The sequence below is a fragment of the Anguilla anguilla genome, chromosome 11, assembly GCF_013347855.1.
Source record: "Anguilla anguilla isolate fAngAng1 chromosome 11, fAngAng1.pri, whole genome shotgun sequence".
Lineage (NCBI taxonomy): Eukaryota > Metazoa > Chordata > Actinopteri > Anguilliformes > Anguillidae > Anguilla > Anguilla anguilla.
Window position 1 is genome coordinate 9169093 of NC_049211.1, and position 22501 is coordinate 9191593.

General features: G+C 40.1%; 4 protein-coding genes across 10 annotated transcripts in view; 2 read left to right on the top strand and 2 right to left on the bottom strand.

Moving 5' to 3' along the window:
- Positions 1-2016, top strand: part of lrrc47 (leucine rich repeat containing 47) — an 8163-nt gene extending 6147 nt beyond the window's left edge. Inside the window, exon 7 of the mRNA XM_035381254.1 lies at positions 1214-2016. Coding sequence (XP_035237145.1) covers positions 1214-1447 — 234 coding nt within the window. The 3' untranslated portion in view covers positions 1448-2016. The remainder of the gene's footprint in view (positions 1-1213) is intronic.
- A 4101-nt stretch (positions 2017-6117) lies between these two features.
- On the bottom strand, positions 6118-7988 carry smim1 (small integral membrane protein 1). The gene is made up of 3 exons (XM_035381317.1): positions 7642-7988; positions 6938-7061; positions 6118-6822 (listed from the first exon to the last, which is right to left on the bottom strand). Exons 2-3 carry the CDS (start codon positions 7027-7029, stop codon positions 6699-6701), a joined length of 216 nt encoding a protein of 71 aa, XP_035237208.1. The 5' UTR covers positions 7030-7061; positions 7642-7988; the 3' UTR covers positions 6118-6698.
- A 1261-nt stretch (positions 7989-9249) lies between these two features.
- On the top strand, positions 9250-12890 carry mad2l2 (mitotic arrest deficient 2 like 2). The gene is made up of 9 exons (XM_035381316.1): positions 9250-9396; positions 9795-9844; positions 10076-10194; positions 10400-10471; positions 10626-10726; positions 11054-11148; positions 11390-11463; positions 11687-11779; positions 12195-12890. Exons 2-9 carry the CDS (start codon positions 9805-9807, stop codon positions 12234-12236), a joined length of 636 nt encoding a protein of 211 aa, XP_035237207.1. The 5' UTR covers positions 9250-9396; positions 9795-9804; the 3' UTR covers positions 12237-12890.
- Positions 12891-12892: 2 nt separating this feature from the next.
- On the bottom strand, positions 12893-22493 carry LOC118207556 (coiled-coil domain-containing protein 27-like). Of its 7 annotated transcripts, XM_035381251.1 has the most exons (12): positions 22042-22205; positions 21452-21582; positions 21079-21202; positions 20408-20571; positions 19714-19875; positions 18791-19003; positions 18415-18556; positions 18142-18272; positions 17691-17768; positions 16248-16460; positions 13904-14008; positions 12893-13740 (listed from the first exon to the last, which is right to left on the bottom strand). In XM_035381251.1, the coding sequence occupies exons 1-12, from the start codon at positions 22088-22090 to the stop codon at positions 13618-13620; spliced, it is 1635 nt and encodes a 544-aa protein (XP_035237142.1). In that variant the 5' UTR covers positions 22091-22205; the 3' UTR covers positions 12893-13617. The 7 variants fall into 7 exon arrangements, with proteins under 7 accessions (XP_035237142.1, XP_035237143.1, XP_035237144.1 ...); XM_035381252.1 differs by lacking the exons at positions 21079-21202; positions 22042-22205 and adding an exon at positions 22373-22493 and having other exon boundaries at positions 21452-21597; XM_035381253.1 differs by lacking the exons at positions 21079-21202; positions 22042-22205 and adding an exon at positions 22373-22484.
- Positions 22494-22501: the final 8 nt, after the last annotated feature.

A 22501-nucleotide genomic window follows, 5' to 3' on the forward strand; every position in this document is an offset into this window, starting at 1 on the left:
AGACCTGGCCTGGGTACAAGTGTTGTGTGCTGCGAGTGTGAAACGTGACATGAAAGACAAAACTACAATCTTGGTTTTCTCCGCAGTCATGTGACTTCCCGAGCAGAGTAAAAGAAACTGCTCGCCTAATTTGTTTTTTCTTTCTTCCCTTCTCCCCTATTCTTAGTGAGTGACCTTATATACCTCCTGAATATTTTACATGTGTCAGCACCCATGAGGGAGAAGTTGTGGATGGAAGTTTTCATCAGCAGTTTTCATAGGAAACAAATGAGAATTTCAGTGGTTTTTAAAGCAGTTTTGCCAATTAATTTTAGACTGTACTGCCTAAAACGCACTTTTTGAAGGCCACGCAAGCAAAAGCTGAATCTTTCAGTGAGGTGAAACTCAGAGAATGCAAGTCTTATTTTTATAAGGTTGACACCACAGCCAGTAGAATATCTGTAGAACTGATAAAACTACACAAGTCTTCCAAATGACAGGGAGACAAGAGATGTATGTCTGCCAGTAACTGACCCTGGCTTGTGTTCATTTGTTGTTTACATTCATTGTTTAATTAATCTAGATGTTTAATAAACTAAACGCAAAGGCTGGGGACCACTGATGTGAATTAATATGCACTATATGCACTGTACTAATATGCCTTTAGTATAGTGCATTAAGTCAACGGTAAAAGCTTTGTTTTGTAAAAAATATATCAGTGCAAAAATACTTCAGCGCCTCTCTAGACAGATATGAATCCAGCCTTTTACATGAACAGCTACTTGGTTGGCAGGGTAACGTTGTTATTTGGAACTATACTGTACGTACACCATGATTGATGATTGAGAATAGTTAAATAATATTTTTTCAGTAAGAGAGAATATGCATTTTGTGCTTGTGAGGAGCTGCTGTGAAATTTTTTGTACAGTATCTGACCTTCAGCAAGAGATTTGTCTTCGCACTTGCACAATATTTCTCTGGTGTTGTGTGGGTATCTTTTTATTTATTTCTGTGTATTATACATTTCATCTCTACACTTCATAAATCTTTTCCAAACTGTAATGCATATGGACGCAGTAATCGATAGTGTGAAGAATGCCAGACTGTCCCACTTAAATTACCATTCGGTAAACTGCCTCAGTAATGGCAGTGCAAAGAGTCTGGCATATAAACGGGTTGTGTGTCTTAAATGCGCACGTGCTCACAGGATCGCTTTGCTGTCCCCGTGCCGCAGAAAATGGCCGAGCTGAACAAGTTCACCTTCGAGCACAAAGAGGAGGTCCATTCGGACGGGGAGTCGGACCCGGTCGCCGAGCCCGCCGCGGAACCGGCGCCGAGCGAGATGACCTCGTCGGAACTCGTGGTGCAGCAGGTCCGAGTCGTGGACACGGACGGGAACCTCAAGGTCGTGTATCCGTCGAAAACGGACCTCGCGTCAGACGCGACCAACCTGACCGTCATACGCTAGCACCGTCCCAAGGGCAAACGCTGCACTCTTCATTTAGAAGAATAGGAAAACACTGGCTTTGTAAATGCAGTGCAGAAATGTGGCCCTTGATCTGTTCTTTACTCTTTTGGTCACATCGATTGACTTCCTACATATTAGTGGGATTCTCGTATGTAGATGTGTACACCAATAGGACTGTACTAACTGTAACACCAAACACTTTGTAAAATTACATTTGATTTTATGTTATTTCAGTGTCTGTGGGCAATATATATATGTGGGGAGACAACATGTACTGTCCCCTGTGTTCAGCAAGTATGAAATTAAATGGCACTACAGAGGGATCTTAAATTAGAAAAATTGATGGTTTATTGGGTTCTAAATCTGGTTGTATGTTTTGTTTCAGTTCTTAACACCTATTTAGCTTGTGTGTCAAAAGACACAACATCGGTGTTTACTACTTTAACTGCTAATGCTAGTCCTGTTATTCCACAGAAGATGCAGGGCGTGAATGTATTTGACATCTGATCTACAGTGATTATTCACATTTATTGGGATTCATATTAAATATCTGTGTCACTGTAAGACAAGGTTCTGTCTCGTGTTCATATTTTGTATTAATATTGACTGTGTACATGGCACAGGCTGTCATAATATTTTAAGTTGATTGCCAAGTTCTGGTTCGCCAGTATGTCTGATAGTGGACAGAGAGACATTATAATAATTCTATCTCTACATTTAAATGGAAAACTGGTCACTTCCAAGTTACCAAAGCCTCTTGCTTATCTGATGTCTTGTGGATTTTTTTTATTTATTTGAATGCATGAATATTTTCCCTTTACCCATTATTCAGTCTGTTTTTCAAACCATACAGAAGAATGCAATTTTTTCCCAATAAAATAAATTATTTCTGTAGAATAATTCTCCCAGAATAATTACAATAATGTCCTTCTGATTTACTGCTTATAAACATTCATAGTAATCCATCCTTCTCACACGTTTTAGAAGGTGTTTACATGGTCATTGCTAGCAATAGTAAGCACAGGGTTTTTTTTCCCCCAAGACAAACGCTCAAGTTTGGTTTTAAAACAGATGCAGTTTAATAAAGTCATCATTGCCCTAATTTTCAGTGAGGTACACTATACAAGATTTATCTTGGTATACTATATATATTTATTTGTTAGGCTCTTCTTTAAATTAAAAGCAAATGTGTTGTAAATGACTTGAAAGGGGAAAGTCTATCTTTCAGAGCTTCAGTAGCCAAAAAGTAAATGAATTAATCTCCTTCAAATGTGTTGAGGAGGCCTTGTATCTTAAACAAAACTTACCCTAAAAATGTAAAAACACAAATCCTATCCTTAAAAAAAATGTAAGAACACTTCTGCGTAGTGTTCAAACAAAAGTAGGACAGAAATGTTAAATGAAATTCAATACTCACATGCCAGTTTCTTTGTTTATTCTTCATACAAGTGTGTTTAAAAAAAACATGCATTTATATAGCGCTTTTATCCAAAGTGCTTTACAATTGATGCCTCTCATTCACCAGAGCAATTAGGGGTTAGGTGTCTTGCTCAGGGACACTTCGACACGCCCAGGGCGGGGATCGAACCGGCAACCCTCCAACTGCCAGACAACCACTCTTACCTCCTGAGCTATGTCAGTTTAATAAACTAGGTCATCCAGAAATTAAGTACAGTTTCTGCTTAACATTTTTTTTTTAAATTAAATACAGTTTCTGTTACAGTACATGCTCTGTATGCCGTTCTGCAGTCAGACAATAAGGTTTCATAAAACATATTTGTTCAAAAGTGCTGCAATTGTTTCTGTTACATGCACAAAGACAAAAATGTGGATGGTACAAATAAAAGTTGTTTGTTCTGTTTGAAATACCATTCTTGCCCTACAGCAGTGACCAAGCTTGCCTGCACCCCTTTACAAGAACACACGTCATCCTTGATTATTAAAGTAAAATTGTGAGAAGCATGCCATTTTTATTTGATGTCTTTATTGGTTAGTGAAGTGGAATCCAAATTACACTAATGTATATTCAACAACAAACCATTCTGTATTTTCAGTGCCTTTGCTTATCGAATGTGTGAGAGACTTCACTAAGATACAGATGCATTAATTAGAATAATAATGCACCTTCTCCTGTAGGGTCTAAGAGGTTAATTTCATTTACTCTTGTTTAAGTGTCAATGTTTTAGCTGTCATTACCAGTAGCATGAAGCAATTCATATTAAAATCAGTTTTGAAGAGGTATAAGATAAACCTGCTTCGTGGACCCGTGTGGGAATTCAGAGGTTAACCCAAAAACTCAGGGGTAATGTTACCTATCACGTTTCTATTAAGGGTTGGGACTGGCTGAAAAGGAGCTGCAACAGAATGGGCAACAACAGTATAAAAGATTGTCAAGAAAGCACAAGACGATGTATAAGTATAAGCGTTAAAATAGGGAATCTGTGGAACTTGAATGCAGCTCACTAAAAAGATTCAGAAATGGCCATGAAAACGATACACAGGACTCGATACAAGAAGCAGGCTTGGTCAGAGTCGCACCGAGAGAGCTACAGGAAGCTGAAATGGAGAAATTCGAGCGAAGAGGTAGGCGCAGAGAGTTGCGAGATCAATATACAGCGCATTGGCAGACCAAATACCTCCAACCCGTCCGATCACGATTTAGGACCTACAAAAAAGACTGGAGCTTTCCGACCGGTGGGAAAATGGGCGAACTGCACCGCTGATATAACGAGATCAAGTCCTCTGGTGATCCAAACGACACAGAAGCATACACCCAGAGGAACCAGTTCAGTAGCGCTCACGCAAAGCGTCCTGTTACCTCCAATCATGGGGTCCCGACTGACCCCTGGTGAGGTCCCCCGTTCAAGTACGCACGCATCTCCAAGTCATCTCGTGAAACTCGAGGAACCCAAAGCGAAGCTTAAGACAAGACTTTCATCGTCAAATCTGAACAAGGAAAATACATTGTTTCGTCTGTATCTAGGTCGGCGGAGTGAGACTATAATAACGAAATCGAATTTAATTCATAGTAGTCTCACTGTAAGAAAACTACAGGATTCTATAAAGCATCTGACCTCGCGCGCACATGCCTTCGGGAGATCCGTGAGCGCAAATGAGAAATTGAATGCACAGTCAACCACAGCATCAAGTTCAGCACCACTGCATTTATCAGGTAAAAGACAGGAGCCCGTCGTGGGAAACTCTAGTGCCAATGAGTGCGGCGTGACGACACGCCGGGCTGGTGGTGCCACCGGCCGCTCTGAACCGAAACAAATGAAGGAACCGTCCTCCGATGCTTCTGATACTGAAACACAATCTCAGTGCACGGAAGGCAAAGACGGTTCAGAAGTCATTCCAGAAAAGCTGTTTTCACCTGAGGAGGAGTATTACACGCATCAAAGAATTGCTGAGTGGGTTCTAAAAGTGAACGCTAGCCTGTTTTCTCCGTCGAGTGAGTCAATGATGACCATCAGTCCTGGCGAGGAGCAGGACACTGCTATAAAGATTGTCTATGAAGGCGATTGAAAATCCGGCTACTTCGATCAAAGGATATTAACTTCGTATACTTTTTAAACACATGCGGGTTTTTCACGAATTGTTACTAAAAAAAAAAAAAAGAAAGAAAAGAAAATGTCATCTTTTTAATATGCTGTTGGTCTCTAAATATCGTTGACGTTTTAAATCAAACATGATTCATTTATTTAGTCAAGTGATGTCCCTAAGATGGAGGACTATGTTTACCTCACAATTGTTATTGGTCTGTATCAATAATTTTGAATCTTCGACTTGCACTTGCACTTTGTTGGCTTGTTTGAACAGTTTGAACACCACTCAATATTTACAAAAATATTTACTGCATACTATCTTTTACTAGGCATTGAATCAGAAAATGGTTCTCTGCGCATGTCACTGTGCTGGAGGGACATGAATTTTAAAGTATTTGTTATTAAGAACAAATAATTTCAACAAACAACTTTTTTTTTGAACTTTTTTGTGAAATATATTTATTTCTTTTACTGGCACCACCTTACTATGTATCCATTTGTATGGTGTCAGTGAACATTTTCCACTAGTTAATTTTTAATGCATCTACTCATTTCCTCTTGAATGACAACTGGAGTGGTTGCTCTTCCAGACTGAATACTCAAGTGTTCATTCTCATATACTTGGATGCTCAATCAATAACATCATTTTTGATTGAGCAAACATATTAGTTGATGTTCCAAACAGTTGGTTAGCCAGTTTTGGTTAGCATAAGTTTTGTTTTTTCTTATTTCTCAGCCTCATAATGGCTCCCTGGACTTTTATTGGTACAACTCTTGTTCTCATGCTGACACATTATGCCAATAACAAACTACAAAGGCATTAAAAAGGCTAGTATGAAAACTAGATACCGGAAGCTCTCTTTTACCTGCACTATGGAAGCAATTGAACACAACTGACTAATCAGAAACACCTGTGAAGCCATTGGTTTCAAACATTATGATGCCCTGAAATGGGGGGGGGGGGGGCGATTTATAAAAAGTGCTGTCATTTCTACATGACGAAACCAAAATGTATAAAAGTACCCTTAAATAAAAAATGAGAATCTCCACTTTACCGACATGTGAATTGCTTGATTACAAATATAAGATTGTGGACTACAGAACCAAATCAATAATCAATAAAAATAAAATAAAAAAATATTTCATTAATACTTTAAAAACTTGTAAATAGAGAAATGTCTATACACACAGATAGTAGCAATTAAACAAAATTAAAATCACAGAAATGTTCAACACTGTTTGGGATAAGCACATTTTTGAAGAAAAAAAAAAACGTTTTGATCTGATTTTGACTGCAGACACCACTAATTAGTCGGGGCCAGGCAGTGCAACACAAACACATCCATTCTAACAACAATGACAATAACTGTCTATCGCATGGGGGGAGTATAAGGTGACAGCTCAGATGGAATGGTATAAATCAGCAGGGCACACAGAACACTTTTCACAACACAAATAGAACAGAACAGATACACACTTGCATGCCCTCTTTTGAAAGTGCAAATTCACTCACGGTGTTTTCCTTTATACAAAATGCTTTAAGTTATGCATATATTTTTACATTCATGGGATTTCTGTAGATTTATTTACACATGGCTTGATTAGTCAGTGTAAAGTTGCTGCAGTGTGTTATGGACAAACGTACAGTCCTGGTAATAGCAGGAGTTTGAGTGTGTTCCTTCCTTTTAGTATCTTGGCCTCCTCTGTCAGCACCTGTGCACGTAATATCCAGTGACATATCCAATGACGTAAAGAATGACCATCACAGCCAAAGCTCCTGCCACTTTCATTGCAATCCCCATGTTGCCAGTGCACAGCCTGTCATAGACCCTGGGAGGAGCAATCACAATACAGGTCTCTATTAAGCATTTTTTCAGCAACAAACAACTGACACTGCTAGTCAATAGCATATGTGTGGGTTGAAAATTCAGTGATGTAACCTCACCTCATTATTATAGGTTGAGAAGCAGCCACGTTGAGGTTGATGTTGTCCTCATTCCAGCGGCTGTATTGTGCATCAGCTTCCTTGTCCTCCATTCTTTTGATGCCTGCAAATCAGTTCCCTTATTCTAGGGACAAAAAAAGAAATAATATATAGGCTAACAAAGTGACTGTAGGCTATGTTTCCACAAATCAATTTGTGTGTGATTGAACTTAAATTATACAAAAGATCCTGACATTTTTGGTGTGCAGGGTAAGAAAGTGTGCAGTAGCCCACATCCGTTTGGTGAACCTCTTTAAACGTTTATGGCTTTTCTTAAGGATCTTTTCAAGACATTGTTAAAGGTTCTTGGAATGACTTTGAAGAGGTTCAACCCAGTCAGAAACATGATACACGTAATTAAAGTTATATTGAAATATATGGCATGAAAATTGTAAAATGTCTATTTGCAAAAATAAAAGAATTTGAAAGAGAATACTTTTAAAAAAATCTTGCTTTAGTCTCCTTCGCTTTACAATGAGAAAGAACAGATTACTGCGAGAGTTAAACATTAACTTTAAACGTGTAATTAATGGACAAAGTCTTAGTGGGAAAAAAAAAACATTGATCTAAAAACAATCAATTCAATACAGGTTAGTCGCAAATTATTTGTGTAGCGCTAATATAAAATTTTAACGTCTGCAACGATATTTGAATAGTGTACTTACGAAGTGTCCACAAAATCAGCGCAGACCAAATACGTCTTGCGCCTCCGTGAGCAACCTTTTATCTTACAGGCCATCCGAAAAAGCTGGGTTCACGCGGGTCAAAATTTATTCTCCCATAAATCGAAGGTACAACCTTTCCTTAAATTGTGCAATGAAAGCATGAAATATATGATGATGTGAAGACATTCCAAGACGCGTTATCACCTTGTCTTCCGTTTCTGTCATTAGCAGGTATGCATATTACCTTGTGCTGAGTACTGAGATCACTTAGAGTTCAGCGGCATAGTAAGATGATTGACAGTTCAGCAGCTCGGCAAAAATACAAGATTTCTGCAAACAAAAAAATAATATTTAAATCGATATAGAAAATTCTAAACTTCAAGTTTAGCAGAGTAGTAAAACCACTGAACTTATATAAAATTAAATAAATTTTGATTACATTTTTTATTTTTTTTAATTTTATTTGTATGCAGTTTTTTACAGAAAACTCCCAAAGAGGCTTTACAGAGTGGCAGAAAAGAGCAAAAACAGAACAAGAACCGAGCAAACTAAGGCCTGAGCCCCCAGATTGCAATCACATCGTGCAATCTCGGCAGGAACCCATCTATAGAGGTGGACTCCATCCTCCACTGGCCAGCCTGGTGTAAAGTAGTGATAGATAGATGTGATAAAGGTTCAATTACAGGAAATGAAATGGGCTGAGCATGTTACAGTTGGGGTAATTATCTAACTGGAGTAGTAGAAGTCCAAATTGTATGGTTCAGTATAGTGGTGTTTAGAGGGGCAAAGAGCATCTGGAGCTCCGGCCTGCATGAAGGCATGGGCATAAAGCAGTGGTGGAACAAGGCGGCTGCAGCAGTCTGCAACCAAAGAGAGAGGAACAGGGCTGGAGCGAGCCTGTGAAACGTATCTCAGACTATAATATCTTGAATTTAGTTGTTTTATTTTATTTTTTTTTAAAAACCTTATATGCCTTTTTTCTATGGTTTATTGAAAAAACAGCAGGATGCAGTAAAACTAACACACAAACTCTGAACTGTGCAGGAAAAACAGAATTAAAGGGATATGTTAATAGACCCTGCCAGAATCATTCCGACCCAATTAGCAACCTAAGTAGCAGCTTAGGACCCCGCAACGACCACGGGACCCCCTAACATGTACCATTCTTGGGGTGGGTGGCTTGGGGACCCCAAATAAAATTCTGTTAAGGTCCCCTCAAAGGCTAGGGCCAGCACTGGACCCACCTACAATTAAGTTTACTTTGATAAATTTCAGCATACATTAACATTTCACTAAAAGATAGCCAGATTAATTAATGCATTTCTTATGTTTGTTAAAATTGAGAATTATAATGCCTATTGAAACACAACCCTGCTATGCGCTGACTGCTTTGTCTGGTCAATAGCTTGCTGGATAGGTTAGGGTGATGTGAGGTATTGACTGTTCCAAGATGTTAACGTCATTACAAACTTATAATTATGTGCTTATCAGTTACTAATGGCGCTGTAATTATACAGAAAAAGAACAGAAATAAAACCACCAATCAGCATCTGAGCATCTGATGAACGCGTAATATAATCGTCATCCATGTGCGACCAGATCCCAATTTTTTATAAACAAGAAGGTTCCTTGCCTGATAGCTGGCTTAGCTACACGTTTTATCACAGTGCGTTCAAATCTATTGATATTATCCCAAAATCGTGGTTGTGTTCGTGCGCTAATTCACCGATTACAGACTAAAGAATCAGTGTTAAGGTATCGCGCTGTAGCTGTTTTTTTTCTATGTTTAGTTGGTTTACTGGCTAAATTTGCATTAAGTCACAGGCTAAGCGACACGCGCTTGCCTAACTAGATCATGTTAGCTAGCAATTTATTTATCATCTCCTTTGGGTAAACCATAAGTTAGCCAAGCCATGATATTTGGTATCTACTACTATGATGATAACAGGCTTTGCTTCACTAACGCTGTATTAATTAATTGTCTGGCTAACCAGCTCGGGCACAACATATAAATGCTGCCGTGCACATGCAGGAGAAAATAATCTCCATTTGCACATTTTTAAGTAACTAGCCTTGGTCCCTCGTGTGCTGTAATTCGATGAACTAAATTAGACATACTCTTCCCAAACCGATGCATGGATTATGTCTTTCAGTGATCGCAGCATGACCACCCTAACCAGACAGGACCTCAATTTTGGACAAGGTATTTTGCATTTTAACTCGTGGTTAAATGTGTCCGATATGTGTTAATTTAGCATTCAATTAACTTTAATGTTGTATATGTACTTCTGCAACGGCAAAAGGAGGCTACGGGTAATTTGATGTAGGTTTTTACATTTTTAAAGGGATGGACTCTTGTTCATCAGGCATTGTCGTGTTGTGCTCTTATTCAGTAAACCGTTGAATAACATCTGTGTTGTGTGTGCTTTTGCAGTGGTTGCCGACATACTGTGTGAGTTTTTAGAGGTGGCCATTCACTTGATCCTTTACGTCAGGGAGGTATATCCATCTGGCATATTTCAGAAGAGGAAGAAATATAATGTACCAGTCCAGGTAAGGAGACCAATGTTCAAACGATCTTTGTTCAAATGTTACTAGCGTACTGTCAATAGAACAATTCAATAAGATTTTTAAAAAATGCACATAGTTGGACACACTTCCAATCTATTTCAGTCAGAAGGAAAAGCAAAAAGATTCATTCAAGCCCTGCATGATTGAAAATGTGACTATTTGGACTGGTTGTCTTGTAATTTTTCAGATGTCTTGTCACCCTGAACTAAATCAGTACATACAGGATACTCTTCATTGTGTAAAACCCCTCATTGAGAAGGTAAGATACTGGGGGGGGGGGGGAACATTTGCGGTAGTGCAATTATGTAAGAAATTAATGCATTAAACCCAGATATGGAGCACAGCCATAGTAATCATGCGTCTGCATTGAATAAAGCAGTGATGTTTCTTTTTTCTTTTTTTTGGCACTGCAGAACGACGCAGAAAAAGTGGTGGTTGTCATTATGGATAAAGAACACCATCCAGTGGAGAGATTTGTGTTTGAAATTTCCCAGCCTCCTTTGCTTTCCATCAGGTCAGTAGTCATGTCTAGCTGAATGCACCACTAATTAATTTTCTTCAAGTAGTTCAATTGTTGGGAACATGAGTAAGGGTTACCATTGGAGGGTCAGTATCTATACTTTTCTCTTTGACTGTGTCAAAGGCATGTCATTTAATTCCAGCTCGGCTAACAGGAGGTTTTTTTTCAAATATCTGTCTTTCAGCTTGTACATGTAATTTATTAATTAATATGGCTGGATATTTTGAAGTTCTGAGTGATCCTCAAAGGCCCTTATTGGTTGAATTGGTGTAATACAAGCTGGCGTACTGTTGTAATTCTTTTGGCATGAAATCTTTGCAGCTCCGATACTTTGCTGTCCCACATGGAGCAGTTACTCCGTGCAGTCATCCTGAAGATCAGCGTCTGTGATGCAGTTCTGGACAACAACCCTCCTGGTAAGATTCACTTCATCATAGAATATCTTTCACGTGCAGTCCTGCTGGTTTTAATAAAGTCTGGGAGAGTGAATACTGCTGTGCTCTGAGCGTAACTGCGTTGCGCGTTTGTGGGTGGATGAGGTGAAGAAGTACTGTTCACATAACATTACAGGCGTTTAGCCGACACTCTTATCCAGAGAAACCTACGCAACAGTTTGATGTGTCCTGCCAGCATTGTACAGTAACTGTCCTTGTGCAGGGTGTACCTTCACAGTGCTGGTGCACACCAGGGAAGCAGCCACACGCAACATGGAAAAGATTCAAGTCATCAAGGTGGGTGGTTTCATATAATGGACGTGTGCTGACATGAAACCCATTCAATAGATTCCAAGTTTTCTGTGCCCCTTGGTTTCTTTCTGCCAATTTAGGAAAAACAAGCCATGACACTTTTTACCTGCTCTGCTCATTATAGTGCCTGACAGAACGTCAGCAACCAATTCTGTGGCTTTTCACATTGATCTTCATGCAGACTTTAATGGCCAAACTCTTTTCCTAGGATTTTCCCTGGATAGTTGCAGATGAACAGGAGGTGCACATGCGGGAGCCCAGACTCATTCCGCTAAAAACAATGACATCAGACATCGTAAAAGTGAGGCTTTTCACACTGACATGACATTTTACATTTTAGGCATTTAGCATTGCTCAAATGCAGAACTTACACAGCTTACATTATTCTACATTCAAACTGTATCTACCACTGTATATTTACTGGATTAATTCAGGTTTAAGAGTAAAATAGCAGTGCCCCACCTGGGAGTTGGAACTACAACTGGAGTAACCAGCCCAGATCACTAAATACTCTGCTCCACTACTCCTCAGAGATTTTACACCGTCAATAAGCCTGTCTCTCTCTCATAATCATATGTTTAGAATAGCAACTGTCATGGTTTACATTTTTGGGAAATATTTTAATATCTTTTGTGTAACTGACATTCAGAATTGGCATTTAAAAAGGCGTACACAGTTTAAATGTGTTTAATAAATGGAATGTGTTCTTTCTTCAGATGCAGCTGTATGTAGAGGAAAGGGCTCAGAAGGCTTCTTAACTCGCACTGGGTTTTCCCATCATGCCTGGCTGCTGGACTCATGATGCTGGAACATGAGGAGAGATGACGACCCCTGGGTGTGTGACAGTCGTGTGATTTGAAAGCAGGCAATGTTGTATTCTGGCTGTGAAACAGAGGGCTGAGCTGTGGCTGAAACAGCCAGGAGAAATGACTGTGGAATTCATGCTACATGTGATGTTGTGTTGTGTCATGTGCATTTTAAGTCATAAGGTGGGACCTCATCGCTGGAGATGTTTTCCACATTCATACATGCACGCGTGCAGCTAAGTTGTCACAGAAATGCCTTGGAGAAGAATATAAGAATGAGCGATTTATAATTGTTCAACAGAAAGAAGTAGAATGTTGTATTATTTTTCCAATTATTGATGTCATGTAAAATAATTCCATTTGTTTCCTGTATTATGCATAAAAAACTAGGCTGTAAAACATTTCCCATTACTCTCCATATTTTACACAAATGAAAAGATTCTGTTTAAATGAACACTTATTAAATGGCTTTTCTCTCTAGAAGAGACAGACCCACTCCTGGTACTGATTCTGAATCGGACCTGGCTGCTTATGTACTGTAATACAAGCCTGTCTTAATGTTGTAAGTTGGCATAAAATATAATTCACTGGGCAAGGAATACGAAACACTGCTTGAAGATGCTTTTTTATTCTCTGCCATGACTTTTTGGGTACCAAGCACTGAAGTATAATGTTGATGCTAATTAGTTGATAAATGGATAGTTTGGATCTGCAGTTTGAATCTGGACAAAAGAAGGTCTGAAGTTTTAGTTATTTTTACATCCCAGGAGACCTGGCTAATAAAACTGAGCTACCAGTAACTCTGTTCTCACCGGTGTACAGTTGCAAGAGTTAAAGTAATAAATATGCTATCTAAATATGAAATACAGGACATATTCTCCTGACTCGGTGTATTGCAATTCATACTGAATGTCAATGTGCAGTAGTCTATAAAATTCAATGTTAATAAGTGTAAAAAAGTATGATTAATAGCCAGAGAATGTTACCACATTTCATAAATTGGTTCAATACAAATGTTAAAATTATACAATGTACCCTACCCTTCTGAAAATAATCAATTCTAACCAATTGATCTTAATGTAGTGTATTCTATAATTAATTGCTCAGTCTACCTAATGGTCTACATCGTGATTTAAAGAAACACTTGAGCTCGACTGAATCTACATTCCACTTAGCATTTTTAGGTAACTTCTAGCAAAAAAAAACATGATTTTAGAACAAGAGATTTCAGAGGTACAGCGTTGTGAGGAATACTGGATGACTCGACAAAAATGCTACAGCCGCTGTATTCAGTATTCATATGGCAACAACTTCCTTCTCTGTCACGTCGGTTTCAGTTCTTATCTGAGGCGGGTGTGGTTTTTACGCTGTGTTTCTCGGCTGTTGTGAGGGAAGCCATTTTCTCTCCTTTCTGTTGCAGTCTTTGGTGGAACGCTGTCCGATCATCGATGATTTTCTGGGGGAAAGAGAAACCACGGGATATTTGACCTTTGAAAACCTTGCTGCACTGCACAGTAACACGAGTCATTGTGCTTTTGGTGGGTAGATGACGAGCATGTAAATCAACTCCATGTAGAGGAGGAGTGATGGGATTTAACCCTGAATGGACAGTGTTCTACCTGCATGGTCTGAAGAAGGGCAGCATCAGTGATTTCAGCCTGGGGTTGTTTAGCACCAGGAGCAGAATAGGCAGCCTGAATGATCTTCACCCGCAGCCTTTCAAACTTAAGAAAACAAAAGAGCAAAGTACTTTAAAAGTAAAAGTAACAGTACAACTTAGCCCTGGAAACATCCAGAGAGTCATGTAATCTGGCATCACTGACGCACATTACTGTGATACAGTGGTTGATTTAAAGCCTTGGCTAAGTTGATCTATGTGAGTGCGTTGGTTAGACATGCATGCATTAATTCTGAGTCACCTCACCGAAGCTGAGCTTTCAAAGACACCATCTAAGATAGGAGGAACTATGCAACAATACCATATGGATGAGAAGTCAACTAACTGTGTCAGAACTATCCGGAGAGAGCCATCGCTGGACTGATGCATTTGAGCTCTGTGCACTGAAGAGGTCGTTTACGATACGATACGATACAACTTTGTTGTCAGTCTGCACTGAAATTCATTTTGCATCCTTAGGAAGTTCCATTCAAGAGATTACATGCAGATTAAACATACAGTTACACATATGACACTCATCATAGACATACATAGCACATCAAACAGTCATGACAAACATACATATCACATTATATCCTCTGGATTCAGATCTCAATTAGCAGGACACTGGTTTTGGTTTAGCAACAGGATAGACTGATGTATAAAAGAATTCTTCAGCCTGTTGCGTTTAAATTGAGGGACTCTGAAATGCCTATTAGAGGGGAGAACTTGGTATTCTCTGTTTAAAACATGCGAGTCTGAAGAGATACTGTTAGCAAGTCTGACCATGCTCTTGTTGTGAGTTACTTGAAAGGAGTGTATCACAAGTTGGCCAATAATCTTCGCACAAATTTGGATTTGATTATATAGTTTAAAGTTTCACAGATAGACTGCTGAGCCTGGCCGTACTGCAGTACAGCATGACACTAAGGTGGCTCTGTAGTGCAAAACACAAAAACAAAGAGAAAACGGAAGAACAAAAACTTTCAGCCCTGATGTGCAGATGCAACATACAAAAACAAAAAGGAGTGGTCCTGAGGTGCAGATGCAACATACAAAAACAAAAAGGAGTGGTCCTGAGGTGCAGATGCAACATACAAAAACAAAAATGTGCAGCCCTGAAGTGCAAAACACAAATACAAAAAGAAAATGCAAAAACAAAAAGGAGCAGCCCTGAGGTGCAAAACACAAACATACAAAATCTAGCAGCCCTGAGGCGCAGATGCAACACACAAAAACAAAAACTAGTAGCCCCGAAGTGCAAAACAGAAACATACAACAACAAGCAGCCCTGAGGTGCAGATGCAACATACAAAAACAAACTTCGGGCCTACTAGTTTTTGTTTTTTGCATGTTTTTGCATTTGTGTTTTGCACCTCAGGACCACTCCTTTTTGTTTTTGTAGGTTCCATCTGCACCTCAGGGCCGAAAGTTTTCGTTTTTGCGTTTTCTTTTTGTTTTTGTGTTTTGCACTTCAGAGCCACCATATGACACTCTGGATGACTGATTTAAAAAACAGAAAAATAATCTGGCTACTGGCTCCAAAAGATCTGAGTCTACGAAGAAAGTAAATGCGCTGCTGTATCTTCCTACAAATAAGTCCAAGATGGTTGGCATCTATCATAACACCCAGGTATTTGTATGAGGGGACTTGTTTAATTTCTATGTTGTGAATTGTCACTGGAGGCAGCTGACAATCAGGAGGAAGGCCAAAAATAATTTTCTCTCTCTTATTACTGTTGATAATAAGAGCATTGTTGTCACACCATTCAATTAGCCAGTCAACATTACACTGGTACAGTCTGGGGTCATCGCTGTTAGTCAGCAGGGATAGTAAGGTGGAATCATCAGAGTATTTTAAAATAAACCGGTTGGGCACACTGGTGGTGCAATCCACGGTGTACAATGTAAACAACACAGGTGAGCTAATGCAGCCTTGAGATGCTCCAACATTAGTCCTGATCTGAGAGGAAAGTGTGTCCATTTACCTTTACTAGCTGTATTCTGTTTATGAGAAAAGAGTTGTACCAGTAAATGAGGTTTGGATTGAACTGTAACTGAATCATTTTGGACAGGAGTAAATCAGGCTGAATTGTGTTAAATGCAGATGAAAAGCCCAGGGAAAGAGCTCTGGCATATGTTTTAGGTTTGTCGAGGTGTTTGGAGATGAGATACACAAGCGTGACAACTGCATGCTCCGTGCTGTGACCTTGCTTAAAGTAGGACTGAAACGGAGCTTAGCCCAGGACGCGGCTTGCAGCCGAGCAGCGCACTGGAACGCACGCACACGCACATGCGAGGCGTACCCTGGTCTGCACCTGCTCCAGGGACACTTTGGCTCTGTTGTGCTGCAGGTGAAGGGCGGTGATAATGTCCTGATTGGCCTGGGCCTGCCTCTCCAGCTGAGCCTGAGCAGCCCTCTCCTTCGCCAGGTCCGTCTGCAGCCGCCGCAGCTCGCCCGTGACCCCGGCCGCCTCCTGGCCCTTCTGCGACACCTCCTCCTTCAGCTGTGCTGTCAGCTGCCCAATCAGAGATGAGCAGTTACCATGGCAACGCAACTGACAGTGTCTCTGTAAACAGCCTCAGGTAACTTAAGGAGGGTAAAAACAACTGAACAGAAAGACAAAGAGACCCGCAGGCTTTCTGTTCTTTGAGTCAGGAAGCCTAAAATAAACCAACAGTGCGGTTAAAGGCCGCTTTTCAGTCAGGCTTGGATGCTTTAAATGAAAGCAGCCACAGCAACAATGTGTTTTCAGATCTGTGGCAAAGCTTTCAAAGAAAGTAACAAGAAAAACAGGCTACCAATTCACATCTTATCAAGACACAAAATACACAAGCTCCCGAGTGGCTCAGTCATTAAATGGTGCTTGCTGGGCCCTGTAGCTATTCACATCACAGTGACATCATTAGGTGACTCGGTGCGTGAGTCGGTCATGGCAATACACAATTTCCTTTGTCCTGTGAGGGGTGAGGTGGGTTTACTTCATCTATGGTTACTTAGGTTACCGCTTGCCGGCGGTTTCACATTGGTTCCTCCCAACAATGTCGCAGGTGCCACAGGCAAACAATTGTTGTCAGTGAGAGAAAGTCATCTCCTCCAACTGGTGCTAGTTCTGTTGTACTGTACTGCTCTGTAGCTGTGGTTAAGTCACTGGTCTATAGGTGAGAGCTTAGGAAGGATGCATTACAAAAAAAAGCTAAATAATCACAGAAATCATCTGCTTCACCATTACCTCCATCCCTTCAGAGAGAGTCTAGAGATATTTCAGTCACCATGGTTACTATTCTCTTTAAGATCCACAATGGATGGATTTAAGATCCACAACTTAAGTCGATGACAGTGACACAGTGGCACACAGATGAAAAATGAAATAAAATTATATTGTATTTGAATTATATAAGTAACGGGGGAGACCAGGAGAAATAGTCTTACATAGAAACTTACTCAAAAACATGCCATTTATCCATCGATTATCTATAGCCACTTATTCTTGGTCACTTCCTTGTAGTAAAGAACATTCTTGCACCTTATCTATTTGGTATAGAACAAAACAGGAAGCCTGCCCTAATGAGATAGTGTTTAGGGAAATAATGCGCAGAAATGTTATCGTTTCTATCGTTTCGGTAGCATATCTTGACAGAATGTCTGCGTCTTGGTTTGACATACAGAGAAGCAGAAAAGAAATTCTAGATTCTTCCGCAATGCAGAATGGGCGCACGTACATGTAAAATGCACATGTATTCCATACCTGCCGCAGGGCATAATTTTCGGTCTCCAGTGCTGCAATAAGTTCCTCGTTGGCCTTTCCCTCCCGTAGACAAGAAAACTGAAAAGAAAGCCGGATGAGTGAGGAGAGTTCATTTCTGTAAATCCGCTACTGGCATGGAATCATCACCGAATGGAGTAGTACTGATGTAAATACGACCTCCGCCCCAATGGCTGTTCTCCCCCTTGACCCCGCTTTGATGTCGTAGCTTGTCATACCTCCTAGTTTGACTTAGCATAGGTTAGGTCAGAGCAATGTTTACGGTGTGAACTGGACTTAATGTGCTCACGGCTATGAATAACTGTTGCAAAATGAGTATTGTACCTTATCAGACCTGTGTTTTATAGTTGTTCCAATTACCTTCGGTATGCACTTATTGTGCGCTGCTGTGGATAAAAGCTTCTGCCAAATACATGTTATGTAATGTCTGTACCTTTCTGGACATGGCCTGTAGCTGTGCCATCCTGTCCCTCAGCTCCTGTTTTAGCTCCTCCACCTGGGCCCTGGCTGCGGCCAGCTCGCTGTCTTTGATTGACAGGGCTCGCCTCAGAGAACAGACCGTACCTGGAGAGGAGAAACAAAGAAGCTCAGCAACACTTTGTTGCAGTTAGCCCGCCTTGGGGTTAGCAGTGGGGCATGGCAGGATCTGAGAAAGCAAAGCAGAGTGGAATTAGCTTTTTTTTTAAGTGACCCATGCTACACGTACCAGTGGAGATCATGTAGTTATTTTTGGTATCCTCCAACTCTTGCATCAGGGCCTTTTTCGTCATCTCACATTCGTCTTGCTCTCTTTTGTGCTCAGCCAGTGACACCACGTTCCCAACATTCTCTGGTTCTGAATCGGGGCACTGCACAAAAAAAGACAAAATGGCTCCCATTAAAACCTTCATTTTGGAATATGTTCAGTACTGAATGTATTTTGCTATAAAAGGTACATATCTAAAACACATTTAGTAGTGAACAGTTTCTCAGTCGTCTTCCCAGTTTTAAAATGTAACATTGCAATTTAAAATTCAATTCCTTGCCAAAATCCTTCTGAATGTATGAGATGAGTAAAAATCTGCGGCTGGTGTTCTCTTTACCGTGTTCTGCGGTGCTTCTTGTTGCATCTTAAAGTGAGCCGACTGTGTGCCCCGCCCTGTGGAGACCCCGGTAGCACACTGAGAGCTGGGCTGTTCCATCCTCTGGATCTCCTCCCTCAGCTCTGTGATTAACTGACCCTTCTCCAGGGCCTCCTCCTCCTCCACCCTGTGCAGGCGCTGGATCTCCTTACTCAAGCTCAGGATCAGCTCTGCCTACCGGTGCAGGTGACACAAAGTCAGCAAGAAGCACATTAACACAAGATGGTCGTCTGGGTGCAGGTTTAATAGTGACTGGCTTCTGTGACTTCCATGTTTGTTTTTGTGGCAGCTCTAACATTATTGGCCATATCATTGCCTACAGGGCTTGCAACATGTTGTTGCAAATAAATGCTGACTTATTGGCGATCAAGTCAAGCCATATTTATAGTTTAGTTTGGCAAGGCTGTCCCAAATTCATTTATTACTAATTTTCAACTCATTTGTAGCTACCGGATATTTAAAAACGACTGTTGATTCACGGGACATTTACCAATTGGCGACTACAGCCCTACAAGCAACACAATTTTTTGGTACCTCTCTGGAGGAGTAGCAAAATTTAGTTGCAAGAACTATACACAGTATGCTTCTTCCGGCAATGGCAACACGCTCAGAATCAGTGGGCACTGTTTCACAGCACAGTACAGTTTGGTATGGCATGGAAGTAAGAAAAGACCCTTTCATTAGAAAGGGGAATCACAGCAAGAGTGAAAGCCAACATGGAGGAACCATGGAATGAGTACATCAGTAAGTTTGAAGACGAATCACAATTCATACCAAAAGGTCAATTCTAAAGGAATGCTGGTAATCTATTGAGCTGTGATCCAAAAACCGAAGGCACACTACAATGGACCCACAGAGACTCCTGTCCCATTGAGTAGGTTTACCTGGGCTTTGACTGCTTCATCATTGTGAGCAAGACACAGTTGATCTGTGACTTCTGTCAGCTTCTCCTTGAGCACTGATATCTCATGATCTTTCCTGCAGCACTGCCACTCAAACTCTGACAGGCGACCGACCTCCTCGCTGAGCTTTAACAAACACTGCTCCTGTTACGAAAGAGAAAGTAGAGTGGCAAACAAGCATAAACCCTTTCCACAACATATCAGACATATCAACATATCACCTTATCCAATTTAATGGGTTTGTCTAGATATGCATTCACTGGCTAGTCACTAATAGCTGAATTGCAGCATATACAGTATATACTGTATGTCTATATCAGCATTTCCTACCCGTTAAATTCACATTTCTTTACATAAAAAAACATTGGGCACAAATTAGAATGCAAAGTTCACGCCCACAATTATTTGCCTTCAACTAAATTAGGCTTAAATTGAATAAGAAAATTTGCTTCATTGCTACAATGCCAATATATTCTAAAAAAAAACATCATCCACTGATCGACAACGAAGGAAGTATTCTGTAACATATAAACACATTAACACAGCACAGTATCCGTAATCAAATGGTTATGATCATAAGCCTTGTAAATGGATGGTAAATGAATGGAAAAAGAACATTAGACCTTTTCCAAAACCGTCAGTACCAGGATTCAGCCACACAGGTGTTCTCTCTCACCTTTTCGTGTATTACAGTCAGGTACCATGGCAACTCGCCTCCTGTGCCATTGGCCACAGCATGGTGGGCAGAGCTGGGCCTTATCTCTTCAGTCCCTCTGATTCCTTCTTCATTCAAACAGGAAAAACTTCCAATGTCCTTTTGAGAAGGCAAACACCTGCAGACTTAAATGCAACATTGCTCAATATCCTATGCAGCACACATTAAATAAAAAGGGGACACATTGGTAATAATATTGGTAATAGTTTTCAGCAATTTACACCCTTGATACAACTCTGAACACAGAATTTTCAAATAAAAGGCTAATGACAATCTGTGTCTGCTTCATATTTTTTCATGAGTTGATTATGATTATTCAACTGCGCATATTTGAAGGAGGTTTGATTGTACACTCTGGTTAATTTCAGGAACATTAATAATAATTGTTGAAATAGTTACAGGTTTCCTAAAAACACAGGCTTTTGGGTTTGTCTTGCTCTGGGTGGTTTCTTTAAACACAGCACATGTAATTATCTCCCAATCACCTCGATGCTTTAATGTTATTATCTTATTAAGCTTGTGAGATCATGCTCTGATTGTCCCATTAAACAAATGACACAGAAGATAAGATTACAACTGATATTTGGAGATCAGCTATATGTAAGTAAACATCTTGAAGAGTGCAGACTTACTGGTTTTGAGATGTTTGGTTGAAGTGTTGGGACACTTTGGACACTGACTGTCTGCGCAAGGCAAGTGGTTCTGCTCATTTCGACAGCCCTGTGGATCCATTGTCATTGAGGACACAGAGTCTCGCTACAGTGTGGAAAAATATTAATATTCCATTACTGGCATATAGAAGTTGCTCATCCAAAGCAATTTACACAACTTTTTTTGCTTTATGACATCCATTGATAAAGCTGGATATATACGTAAGAACTCATACCCTAGGTACCTTGCTGAAGGGTACTACAACCGGTTCTTAACTGGGAATCAAACCTGCAGCCTTTAAGTTACAAGCCCAGTTCCTTATCCACTATAATACTCAGGCATAACTTTGGTCACCTTGCTGTGTGAGTTTGACAGGGCCCAGCATGGTATCTGTGGCTGCAAGCTTTGAGTTTTCACTCCACTCCAGTGGGCTGTCTTTGGCCTTCCAAATGGGGTCTTCTCCTGCACAGCTGCCATCATTGCCCCTAAAAAGAGTTTCCCTGCATGTAGAAAGCACCAAAGAAGTGCATGTCGCTGCAACTGCAACATTTACACATCCAGTGATTTTCTGCTCCAGGAATATTCATGAGTACTGACTGGCCCTGTACAGAGGAAATATTATTCAATACTATCTAGCATGTAAAGAACTACACATCAAAATGTGTATGCTGATACCCGTCATCTACAAGCAGTGCGTACACTGATAATCACATTGCCTATTTCATAACTAAATGCATATCGAACAGCAAAAAAAGTATAATGAACATTAAATGCACTGTCAATATTTTTGGTCTGGCAACTGGCTGAAATTATGAAACCAACAATTTACATTCAATAATACTTTTAGATTTCATTTGCAGCTATATATATATATATATATATATATATATATATATATATATATTTAAAAATGTTTATCTAGTAAATAAGCTGTCCACACCTACCTGTAGAAGGATTTTTAAAATGACTCCCAAAAAGCATTTGACTGGACATTTAGTTTGAACGGGACGAATATACCGTCAAAGTGTAGGCAATCAAACAACCAGCTGGTTTTAACTGAATGCAGAACTAGAAGAGCATTGAACCGACGATTCTACTTTGTTGTCAGCGTTGCTAAGTAACAGATATCATATCGTAGGTTTTCTTACATTTTTTCTCGTTTATTAATGCATTGCCGGCTATAATTACAACACAGGCTACATTATTTCCAAAATATACATTTTTTGTACATTTTTAGGCAACGTAAATATATATTTTATTTCATTAATTGCTTACCCTTCGGTAAAGGAACCTTCCAGATAGACTAACACTGAAAACAGCCTTCGGAGCTCCTGGATTACTCAAGCATGAACATTTATGTAGGCTATGCATCCCATGATCCCATGTCCACAGCGTCAATGAGCC